The sequence below is a fragment of the Neoarius graeffei genome, chromosome 6 (genome assembly GCF_027579695.1).
Source record: "Neoarius graeffei isolate fNeoGra1 chromosome 6, fNeoGra1.pri, whole genome shotgun sequence".
Lineage (NCBI taxonomy): Eukaryota > Metazoa > Chordata > Actinopteri > Siluriformes > Ariidae > Neoarius > Neoarius graeffei.
The window spans coordinates 79,603,725-79,616,337 of record NC_083574.1 but is presented as its reverse complement, the minus strand read 5'-3'; the positions used below and the strand labels follow the sequence as shown (position 1 = coordinate 79,616,337).

General features: G+C 41.2%; 1 protein-coding gene across 2 annotated transcripts in view; it reads right to left on the bottom strand.

Moving 5' to 3' along the window:
- LOC132888093 (src substrate cortactin-like) overlaps positions 1 to 12,613 on the bottom strand; it is a 109,836-nt gene that overhangs the window by 49,478 nt on the left and 47,745 nt on the right. For both annotated transcript variants that reach the window (XM_060924072.1, XM_060924073.1), the window contains exons 5-6: positions 8,681 to 8,791; positions 6,855 to 6,909 (exon numbers count right to left, since the gene is read on the bottom strand). In XM_060924072.1, the coding sequence (XP_060780055.1) occupies positions 6,855 to 6,909; positions 8,681 to 8,791 (166 nt within the window). The remainder of the gene's footprint in view (positions 1 to 6,854; positions 6,910 to 8,680; positions 8,792 to 12,613) is intronic.

Sequence of the window (12,613 nt, the reverse complement as noted above, 5' to 3'; positions counted from 1 at the left end):
CGCTGAAATTTTGAACATGTTCAAAAAATTCGTGCGACAAAATTTCTCTCAAAATAGCCGCAAATGTGTCGCTGGTGTCGCAAAGCCGTCGCGAACCCTTCTCAAGTCAGTTTCCATGAGGCTTCCTCTACTTCCCTGCCTGCCGAGGGAAAGCCGGGCTGCGGCAGCCTGCGACTAGTTGGAGACGCAACAATTGCGGTAAAATATTCGAATATCAATTCAGTGTGATTCCAAGTGAAAATTGTCACTAATTCGCATATTTTATCGCAATTGTTGTCTCTTCAACTAGTCTCAGGCTGTCGCAGCCCAGTCAGATACTACCCTAACAGCAATTTTGACCAGGGGTGCCCAAACTTTTGCATACCACTGTATATTGTAGACCAAGGGTCACCAAACTTTTTTCTCTGGGGGCCACATGGTCGTTCCTGACTGTGATGGGGGGCCGGGATCGGGTTAGCTATATAACATAGAATTGTATGACCCAGACAAATATGACCACCAGCAGGCCTCATTGTGTAGTAGAGATTACTAGCCTGGCACAGCCATCCCCACTACTATATCCCCCACTACTATAGCCCCACTACTATACCCACACTACTTTATCCCCACTACTATAGCCACACTACTATAGCCACACCACTATAGCCACACCACTATACTATAGCCCCACCACTATAGCCACACCACTATAGCCACACCACTATACTATACCCCCACCACTATACCCCCACCACTATACCCCCACCACTATACCCCCACCACTATATCCCCACCTGATTCCTGGCATATATTTGTTTATCTTTACTAGTGGTTTGCAAAAGTAGTAATCGAGTCTTCACACTTTGTTTTAATTTAAAATACCACAGATATTCCATTTATTTATTTTCTAATAAAAATAACATCAAAGCTGTCAAGGTAAGAAACATCTGCCTAGTTGGTGATTGACACTGGCAAAGGTGAATGGAAAATTATAAATTGTAGGTAGGCCTGTTGATATTATTAATAATAATTGTGTGCAGCACTTAATAAAGGTCAAATAAATAGGCCTATAAAATAAATACATTTAAAAAACAGTGAAATTAGAATATGAGCAATAGATCAATAGATCACAGCAGCTGTGCTGTGTCCTGCACGTCATTGCTCTCATCCATGGCCAAAACAAAAAACTTGAATTCTGACGCTCTCTCATTCAGCTGGTCATACACGTTGTCCCCCAAATCTTCGGTTCGCCTGGTCATAGTAGGTGCGGAGAGACTCACCGCATTGAGCGCATCCTTCTTGTCGGGACACAACTCCTCGGCCACAGCAAGCATGCATACTTTAACAAAGTCCCCATCAGTAAGCGGCTTTCCATGGGTAGCTAGTAGGTGAGCTACCTTATAGCTAGCTCGGACAGCAGCCTGGTTGATCTGGGTTTGGCGAAGGAATATATTCTGTTGTGCAGCCAGTCCGCATTTCATCCTCCGAATCCTGTCTTCTCTTGTTTGCCCTCGCAAACTAGCATACTCTTTGTGGCGGGTTTCGTAGTGACGACGCAGATTATATTCTTTGAAAACCGACACACTTTCTTTACATACAAGATAAACTGCACGGTCCTTACACTGAACGAAAAAAAATAATAATCGGTGGTCCACTGTTCTTTAAAAACTCTGCACTCTGTCAGCTTTTCGCTGACCGCTAGCCATTTTGCTGTCCTGAACACTGACAGTTCTCTGCGCATGCGCTGCCTGTCACTGCTTGATCGCGAGCATATGATGAAAACTCGGAAAATATGAATAGTTCATTCTATAACTAAATATCAATTTTAATTGATAAAATCAACAATACAAGATGCAGACATATTTGCCAAAAAGCAATTTTAAAAAAATAGGCCATGACCACTTTTGGGGATTGCCTCATAGGGCCGGTTCAAGTGGTGGGGGGCAGAGGGGCCGGTCAAAGGGGGGGGTGGCGGGCCGGAGTCGGCCCGCAGTTTGATGACCCCTGTTGTAGACTATCATTACAGGATTTGAAATTTGCCGTACAATATTTCTTGTATTTGTAATATTTAAAGATTGTTTTTTGGCCATTTAATAGTGTTTTTATATCATTATATTTCATGGGATTGTTTTATGTTTTACGTGTTGACATTCCTTGTAATTCAGTTTGTACTGACAAAAGGAATAAATAAACTAACAATATATATATATATATATATATATATATATATATATATATATATATATATATATATATAATATAAACATGCTGCTAAAGCTATACTGGAGTGGCTTAAAGGGAAACATTTAAATGTCTTGGAATGGCCTAATCAAAGCCCAGACCTCAATCCAATTGAGAATCTGTGGCATAACTTGAAGATTGCTGTACACCAACGCAACCCATCTAACTTGAAGGAGTTGGAGCAGTTTTGCCTTGAGGAATGGGCAAAAATCCCAGTGGCTAGATGTGCCAGACTCATCGCTGGAATTGGAGCAAAAGGTGGCTCTACTAAGTATTGGCTTTGGCGGGGTGAATACCTATGCACACTCCAGATTTCTGTTTTTTCATCTTAATTATTGTTTGGTCACAATAAAACAATTTGCATCTTTAAATTGGTTGGCATGTTGTGTAAATCAAATGGTCCTAACCCCCCCCCAAAAAAATTCTATTTTAATTCCAGCTTGTAATGCAATAAAACAGGACAAAACACCAAGGGGGATGAATACTTTCGCAAGACACTGTACCTCAGCATTTTGTTTGATATGCATTACTTGGGAATCTGTTGAATTTTTGTCCAGAAACGATCGTGTATTTTATCGTCCTGTATCGTAGGGGCGTGGCCTCCTCATGTTGCAGTGTACGGAATCGGCCATCTACGCCTCGGATACCCAACGCCGATTTGCACTAAATGCTTATATGAAGACATTGTTGAACTCAGGAGCAAGAGGACAGTACGCCGATTTAACGCAGAGAAGCTGCTTACACAAATTACAGACATTTGACAAATTAAAGGAAAAACTGGTGGTTCCGATATGCTTTTGGGGCGTTTACTTTGCGGTCATGTTCTGAGTCCAGGAAGTGTCGCTACAAACCGGCGCAAAAATTCTTCTGACTGATCGCCTTTACCCTCTGATGCAAAACATTTCTATCATCATGGGAGTGCTCTCTTCCTGAATGACAGTTCTCCCATCCACAGGGCAAGAGGGCTCACGGAACGATTTAATACACATGAAAATGCTGGATGAAACAGAGAATAGCGTTTGGAAGAATGGCCTTCACCTCTCCTGTCCAATTCCAGAGAGCGCTCGGTGGCTCCACACCCAAGGAATACGCTTTAAACGGTTTTCCTTTAAACGTGTCACCTGTCTGCAAGTCATAAAAGCAAGCGTGCGTATGCGTGTCTATGAGAAGGACTAGTATTCATTAAACCAGGGGTTTTCAAAGTGTGGGAGAGTCAGCCCCCCCTCGGAGAGCAAATAAACAACCGCGCCCCCACCTTACAATTTTTGTTGTTGCTATACTTAATGTTCCATTCGTATTTTTAAAAAATGGTTGTTCTACACATTTTTTTCTTTTTCACATTTTAAACATCTGTGCTTTTTAAAACATCTTGTTTTACACATTTTAAACATCTCATAGCATCGTTAGCTAGCACCTCTTGGCAGACAACACACTGTGGCAGTGGAGCATCTTCAGATCCAGTCCATGAAAATCCAAACTTTAAATAATTGTGGTCATACTTCCTTCTTTTTCCAGTCCCCCAGGATTCCGCGGGCCTTTTTTGTGATTGTTGCAGGCTAAAATGTCTGATGTTGCGGGGGGTTTTCCAAAAAAAATTGCGATGAAAGTTGCGGTGTTTTTTAGGTTTTTGTTGCGATTACATTGCGGGAGAAAGTGAAAGTTGCAAGAAATTGTTGCGATTTTCTCTTTTTGTGATTAAAATTGAGTGATATGTTAAATATTAAGTTATTACTAAAAAACTATTGATTAAAAAAAAAAGACACTGAGAAATGGTCCTATAAACAACTTCACCAATATAAAAGATTACCAGGACTACAAAAATGCAGAAAAATAGGCTTTACTTATCCAAATGCACCTGTTGGTTCAAAAGTTAAAGTGCAGAGAACCTCACAGCACAACATGAAGTTACCTTAAAATATAATACAAATGCCTCAGCTTTCATATAAAAAAAACTATTAATACTAGTACTGTGTGCAGGCAGTCTCTCCTGAAAACTAAATTAAACAATAATTATAAACTAATAAAATAAATGGCTCAGGCTTCATAGAAGAAAAAAAATTTTGAACAGAATCTCACAGTATGATGCTGAAGCTGCCTAAACAATGGAAAATAAAATACCATTTTGGCAAAAATGTTGGCATCCATTAATTTCTTGTATTAAGTAAAAAAAAAATAAAGTGCACACAGTGCTTCACTGTAAACATAACACACGCATGCTGCTTCTCTTGAACACACGGAAGTAAGGCGGAAGGTAGTTTGTCGACGTCACCTCAAGACGACGCCAATGATTGGTCAAATTTGCGGGAAAGTTGCGGTGATTGGATATAATTGCAACACCGCCCTGAATTCGCCAGGATTGGTTGAATTTGCGCTGAAGTTGCAAATCGCAACATCCTGGAGGCTCTGTTTTTTTGCTTGGCCCAGACTTTCTCTCCTCACTCACTGTAGCTTTAGGTACTAAAAATCGATCCATTTTGTCTCTCACGTTGCGCCCCCCCTGAAGAACTCTGGCGCCCCCCAGGGGGGGCGCGCCCCACACTTTGAAAAGCCCTGCACTAAACCATACATGTCAACCTATACGGATTGTCCGGAAATTATACGGCTTTTAGCTCATTTCAAGGGCGTACGGGTGTATACACAAAGTCTTACGGATTTTCAGTATTTTCTGACCTAAATTTATTTTGTGCATCTTACTTGAACATCGTCAGCTGATCGTCGCAAAAACATACAAAAGCTCGATTTATAGACAAAGAACAGCGTGTATGCAGGGGCAGAGAACCCAGACTATGTGAAACCGGATGTTTATTCCTCGAGCAGTATCGCGACTGCGAGACTTCGCTCGTTCCGGTCATGCGCACGATCTGCATTTAAACGCGTCAAACGGTCATTGTTCGAACGATTTTCTCAGTGTGCAGAGCGACATTGTTTACACCTGAGAGATTTTGAATAGCGTCTGCTGAGTGAAAGAATGGGAACACCGAGAAAGAAAATGAGATATGGCGGGCGGTATCTTCCTGAATGGAAGGAGACATTTAATGGTGTCATTGTTCAGGCGAAAAATGAGGAGTACGCGCACTGCACAGTTTGTGCGCGAGATATAAAAGTTGCGGCGTCTGGAGTTTACGACGTGAGGGAGCACGAGGTCCAAACTACATCAGCGAAATTTGCACCAGAAACAGAATCAGCCGCAAATGACGTTGTTTGCAAAGCCTAAGACCGATGATCAACCAACAAGTGTAATAAGAGCAGAAGTTACGATCTGTAATTTTATTGCTCAGCACAATTTGCCGCTAGCCGCTGCGGACCACCTGACAGAACTGTTGCCGCGAATTTGCACGGACGGTACGATTGCGAAATCTATCAGCTGTAGGCGCACAAACAACACAAATAATCAAAAAGAGCTTGGCCCCCGAAGCTACACTACCGATCATCAAGCACTGCCAGACGTCGCCATTTTCCTTGATGATTGACGTATCCGATGACAAAAAGACGGACAAGCAACTGGCTGTTTTGGTGTGGATCTTCGACATAAACAGAGGGGCGAAGTCAAGAATCATAGACATGCCTGTGCGCAATATCGGCACGGGCGAGGCGATTTTCGACATGCTGGACGAAGTTCTCAGGCGAGTTATATTTGGGCAATTCCATGTAAATGTCAACCTCACCATGCAAAAATAAAGCAACATGTAATACATCAAAACCACTCCCAGAGATCTCACCTAGGCCTGTATTTTACAGATGTGAATAAGTTGAACCAGTTTGTAACCAACCTAATATGTCACTGTCAGTCTTTCTTTCTTATAATGTAAACCCCAAGCTAAAATCAACTTTGATCATGTACAATTCTATATTATTGCCACAAGCCACAGAAATGTATGCTAAAATCCACAAAACAGCAAAACAAGAGCCATCCTAAATATTATTTAAGAACTTTGATAGTTTTAGCTGATATTTAGAGAGTTTTTCAAAGGGTTATGGTGGTTAAATTGCTGATTTTCTAAACATATGCCATGTCTATTTCAGACGCGTCACATCCATAACGGAATTTCGTCACATCCATAACGCTGACTTTTCCTTCCGAAACTCTGCATGAAATACAAAATATTTTAAACAAAGATTTTTTAATATTCACCTTGGACCCCTCTATCAAACGGATATCTCCATTTCGACATTAGGTTTACGATTTCACAGAGTTTGATAAAAATGTACAGTCACCTAAGAAAAGTGATACTTTTTCTGTCACATCCATAACGCATCTTTTATTGGCGTTTTCTGGCATGCCCTAGATGTACTATGGGAATTGTTCTTGTTCTATCACTTCTCCAGTATGGTACAGCCTTAAAATATGCAACACCTGTTTAAATACTGGGAGATAATAAAACATGCACTGGGTCATTTGTTGCCATTTTGAGTTCAAGTGTCACGTCCATAACGCTGGAATTGCTCATTTACTTATTTATTTATTAAGTTTGGTGCGATTCGAAGGCTATAAGGATTTTATGGATTTCTTCCTCTGATACTACAGGTGGATGCCCAAAGGGGTTGACATGTATGCTAAACATCAAGCTGAACAGTGCAACAAGCTCTTACACACTCAAAGAAATGGGTGAAAAGAGGAAAGAAGTGAGCCTCACCTTTCTGTGAGGCATGTTTCTCGGTTTTCCCGGCATACTCGAACCCTACAGCAGACTGATTGAGGTTGGATTCAAAATTAGAAGAAAAGAAAGACAGTATTTATAGTAATTTCCCCAAACACTCATAGTACTCTGCAAAAAAAAAAAAAAAAAACATTTGAAAAGCTTTTTTTTTTTCTTTTTTTAACACTGTCTTTATTTTGTCTTCTGCACGATTAACATCTAAAAGCTGCTTTTACACGGGCAGCGGGAACAAGTCGCGCCCACTTTCCTTCATGCTTACATACTGTCTACCGGAGGTTAGACAGGTTTTGATGATGTGTGCATGCAAATCCGTGATCCGAAGCTTATCTATCTGTCCTTTCAATGCTTGTTTCAGCAATTCGGCAGTAAATCTCACTTCGGGAAAACTGATTCACTCGGAGTGATGTGTCGTTCAGGGAATGAATCAACTCTTTGACTTGGCTCTTTTAGATGAATTTTAAATTGAAAAACAATGATCTGCATCTCCTCACAACTGGATGAGGGTAAGAACTTTCTTTAGTCCAGTTATCACTGCAGTTGGATCAGGAAATCGGTTGACTCCATCGTTTAAAGGCGGAGAAGTCTGACAAGGAAAAGCACTCGAGAAGAACCGAGCACTGAATTTGCTGTGAAGTGGCCTCGTCCGGATGACGAATGACCCGCGCGCGCACAAGAGCTCCTACTTGCCACTGATTGTGTTTAGACGGTAAGCTGTCCCCAGAACAAGACGCACCACCTTGTAAAGGGGAGCAAGTTCAGCCCACTGGTGTCAAATTGTTCTGGAGCAAATTGTGTTTAGACGGGCAGTTGTACCGGGGCAACCTGTTCTGGCACAAGTGCCCATGTCAAAGCAGCTCAAAAGGAAATTTGAACTAAAAAACAAATTAGGATTCCAAAGACTTTTGCAGAGTCCTATGGACCCTTTTCACGTGACGTCACGACAAACACGGCCGCCATTTTGGACGTGTACTACCAGTAGTTTACCACAGCCAACAATGAGGAACAGCAGCAAAGAAAGTGTTTATTTTCAGCAAGACTTCCATCATGCCACTATATTGTTGTGCACCTGGATGTAGTAACCATCAACAAACAAGGCAAGGGTTATCATTTTATCGGATCCCGGTAGATGCTGACCGACGGAGAAGATGGATAGCGGCATACCAACGCTTGTGTAGTGACCACTTTGTTGGAGGTAAGACGAATAAAATTAGCCAGAAAAGGCATTACATTGCTGTTAACATTCCATTCTAGTTTACTGTAATTATGATCTGGCAGCTATTTACACCGGATCCAGTGTAAATAGCTGCCGGAGCCAACGTCCGAGTTTCCGGAGCGCGCTAGCTCGCGGCCGGCCGGAGCGCGCTCGCTCGCGGCCGGCCGGAGCGCGCTCGCTCGCGGCCGGCCGGAGCGCGCTCCGGCAAGCTCGGACGTTGGCTCCGGCAGCTATTTACACTGGATCCGGTGTAAATAGCTGCCAGATCATAATTACAGTAAACTAGTAAATACAGTTTTCTGCATCTCACTCCTTTTTCTTTTATGTTTGTCGCCTTCCTCGCATTCAAACCGATTCGAGCCGAAGTCCACTACATGTCCAAGATGGCGGTCGCATTTACGAAGGTCACGTGACTGAAAAGGGTCTATATTTCCTAAACGTTCAAACATTTTTTATAATATAAAATTCACATTGCTTAAAAAATATACAGCTGTCCTATTGACATTATTTAAAATAATGCATTAAAAAATCATTATGAACATGAACAACTATGAACACATTATTATCGAAATCAGAAGTAAATTTGTACCTGGTCCACACGGTCACTCTGAACTCCAAATTTACCCCCAAAGCCTTTCGATGTGTCTGTCTGGGAGCAGTGCTTCGATAGCTTACTCTGATACTCGTGACCCACAGCCGACTGAAACAAAGCAAAGCATTCACAACATGAAGTGGAATTACCGCCCAGCCAATCCATTTCCCCAATACAGTTACTGGAGTAGTGTTTGTGCTTTTAACCAAACGATGAATGAGCTGATAATTCATTTACAAGAGTGCTCCGAGAGCGCAATATCCCCCGCTGGCAACAATGCCATAACTCAGGAAAAATGCGACTGAAGTGAACGAAATTGCAATATGCGTATTACCGACACACAACAAAGAATCCTGCCAAGTTTTGCAAAATTCCTCCAAAAACTGAGAGTTACTTGATGTCAGAAGGTGAGCACCCTTCCCAGGACGGACAGAAATTGCTAGGCCATAATCCCCCTTTGGGCCTCTTGGCCAGCGGGGGATAAAAATTGTAAGGGAAGGTGATTTCAGAAAGCAAACACATCTTGATGAAATTGCCAAAGTACAAGTTTGTTAATCATCAAGGGTAAAAATTTGCCCAAATTAAACGAAATTTCAATATGCATATAACCGTGATTATAACAAAGCCTTTTGCCAAGTTTGGTGAAATTCCTCCACAAATTGAGAGAGGAGTTGATTTCAGAAGAATGTACACCCTTATTAAATTGCCAAAGTTATTTAATCAAGGGTCAAAACTAGTAAAAAAAAAAATTCACAAATGAAATTAAATCGCAATATGCGTATTACCGTCATATAACAAGGCCTTCTGCCAAGCTTCGAGAAATTCCTCCAAAAATTGAAAGAGTTGATGTCAGAAGGCGAGCACACCTTCATGAAATTGTGGAAGTCCAAGGTTGTTAATCAAGGGCCGCAACTCTGGTAAAATGTGACCGAACTGAACAAAATAATAATATACGTATTACCGCCATATAAGAAAGAATCCTGCCAAGTTTTGTGAAATTCCTCCAAAAATTGTGAGAGAACTTGATTTAAGAAGGTGAGCACCCTTCCCAGGATGGACAGACATCGCCATGACAATCTCCCTTCGGGCCTTTTGGCCAGCAGGGGATGATAATAAAATTAGCACCATATTATAGTGTATTATAAAGTCTCATGCAGGATTTTTTCATATCATGTTGCTCTCATTTGAAAAAACAGAACTCAAGGCCCAGAACTCCACATGCAATTTTCCTCCAGATTTGTCCAGAATTAGAAAACCTCTTGTCAAAGGAGCTGCAGGGCAAATGTTCAACTCTGTCCAAACTCGCATTCATGAAAGGAGCAAATGCCAAGCTAACATTACTTGTCAGAAGCTTTAAGAATCTACAATTGCTGATTTGGTTGATGCTTTTACCCGAAGGACCCACCTACAGCTGGGATTTGAACCAAAAACCTACAGTATTGAGCCGTCCTCTCAAAAGCCTAGGTCACAACCGGACGTACGATTTTTTGGCATTTCCCCAAATCGCTGCGTTTTTTTTGTTCGTGGAGAAAGACACACGTTGGCCGTAAGTTTGTCTTGCAACCTGAAAAAAACGTAAGCGCCCGTAGAGTTTGTTTGACATGACAAAGAACCTCTGCGGCCAGTCTACGGCTCGAAAATCAGTACGTCACACACGCACCCGCTGTGCGTTTCACGCGCGCCCTCCGTGCGTTTCTTGCGTTTTTTGCACGTAGACCGGCCGTAGGAGCACATACGGCCGGTTGTGACCAAGGCAAAAACCTTAAGGGCACACACACACAAATATATATACAGGAAGCGAGTCACGGTGATGTGTGCCTATGTAAATTCAATGAAAGTCAGCGACATGTAGCGATAAACAGGCAATGTAACCGCTGGTGACGTGACGTGGGCGGGTACACAGTTAAACTGCTCTCAACTTTAAGGAGACGCGTTTGAAACGACTACCACACTGCAAAAAATGGCCTTTCAAAAATAAGAAATAAAAGATTAAAACAAAGCATATTTGCTTGAATCAGGTGAAAAAAATCTGCCAGTGGAACTAGTCAAATTCGACTTGGTAAGATTTCTTAAAGTAAGCTGAAAAATCTAACCTGTTTTTAGATGAAATAATTCCAAAATAAGATTGGGGAACTTATTATGCGAGATCGGAACTTATTATGCGAGATCTGATTAACTCAAAATAGTTCTTATAACAAGATCGTACTTCTTACGTTTACACTACGTTCAGACTGCAACCTGAAACGACCCATATCCGATTTGTTGTGAAATCCAATTTTTTTGTTAGGCCGTTCACATTACCAATTATATGAGACTTGTATGCGATCTCCAATATGAACGGAAAACGACCCAAAAGTGTCCCGCATGCGCAAATTGACACGTAATAAGCACATCTACGTAATACGTAAACAAAAAAAAAAAAAAAAGCACACTCATGTTTAATGATTTCTTTTTTGTTTGTTTAATTATCTGGTTAGTGTTAAAGTGTGAGGTCTCGTGTGTGTTTTTGTTTCTGAACTGAAATGAAAACGTGTAGCCTGGTAACGAGGGTTGACTCCTAAATGTCTCTCTAATTTCTATATAAGTGCACTACATGTTACTAGGAAGTAATGGATTTTTAAACTCTATATAGTGCACTCGAGCTTCAGTAGGCAGTCATTTGGGATACGGCTGCTGTATTACCAAACTCTTAATTCAGGCTTCATAATTTGCACATATTTATTTCGGCATATTAATAAGCTTTTTCTACATTTTTATAAATATTTATTTAGATTGTTTATAGCCAGCTGAATTCTGCAACTTCTCTCAGCGCTGGCTCAAGGTGCAGAAACACCAGGGCAGTTTGCGATGGAGATGAGGCGAGACCTGGCGATGTGGTTTTTGTGGCGGCGGCGGAACTCACACAATAATCTGATTAATGTGGGCAGCAGACTAATGAGACCGAAGGTGTCAAATTACTGGAAATTTCCAGAACAATCTTGTAATACAGGATGGTTTAAGTTATAAATCAGTTATAGAAACTGTTTTATTTAATCAGGCTAACAGATCAACATCCAGGTCCCTACCAAATCCACCATTAGCTTGATCAATTCTATAAAAGTCTATTTAAATTCTGAAAACTGTACAAGTGTTGTTGTTTTCCACCAAAGAGGCGGGATTAGCCAACGCAGAATAGTGACGTTTGTCTCTTGTTGATGACGTGTAGGTCGCATGAATGCGACCTGTCCGGTCAGACTGCAGTCGCATGTGAAAATAACGGATATGCATCGGAATTAGGACCACATATCCAAGCGGCCTGGGTCGCACGTGAAAAAAATCGGATCTGTGTCGTTCAGATTGTCAATAACAAATCGGATACAGGTCGAATATGGGCAAAAAAAAATCGGATATGGGTCGTTTCAGGGTGCAGTCTGAACGTAGTCTTAGCCATTCAAGTCATTTTTATTTATTTCATTTTAAGGGTATTTCACTTAAATTCATGACAAAGTCTTAGCAGTAAAAACTGAATTTAAGATAAATATACTAATATTAGGATTGTTAAATTCTACAACGAAGCATTGCTAGCTTAAAAGATTCTCCTTTTGTGACCTGTAATTAGTAAAATACTCGAGATATGAGACCAGAGACTATCTTGAATCAAGTTGACGACACGTGTAGCATTGCAACAAGTTTATTTTTTTTCCCATTTCAACATTCAAACATCTCTTAAGATTCCACTTCCCCAGGACCTCAGGCACCAAAAAAAAAAAATAATTTTAAAAAAAAGTCGACGCATTTTGACTTACAGTGCTTACACAACGCCAAAGCAACAGTGCATTTTGGGGGCACGGACTATTCATGTGTACGAGGGGTTTACAAGATCAGGCACAAAAAAACCCCCCAAAAACACTGAACTTAACTCGCAGCATTCCAAAAAGCCCTCACTAAAAC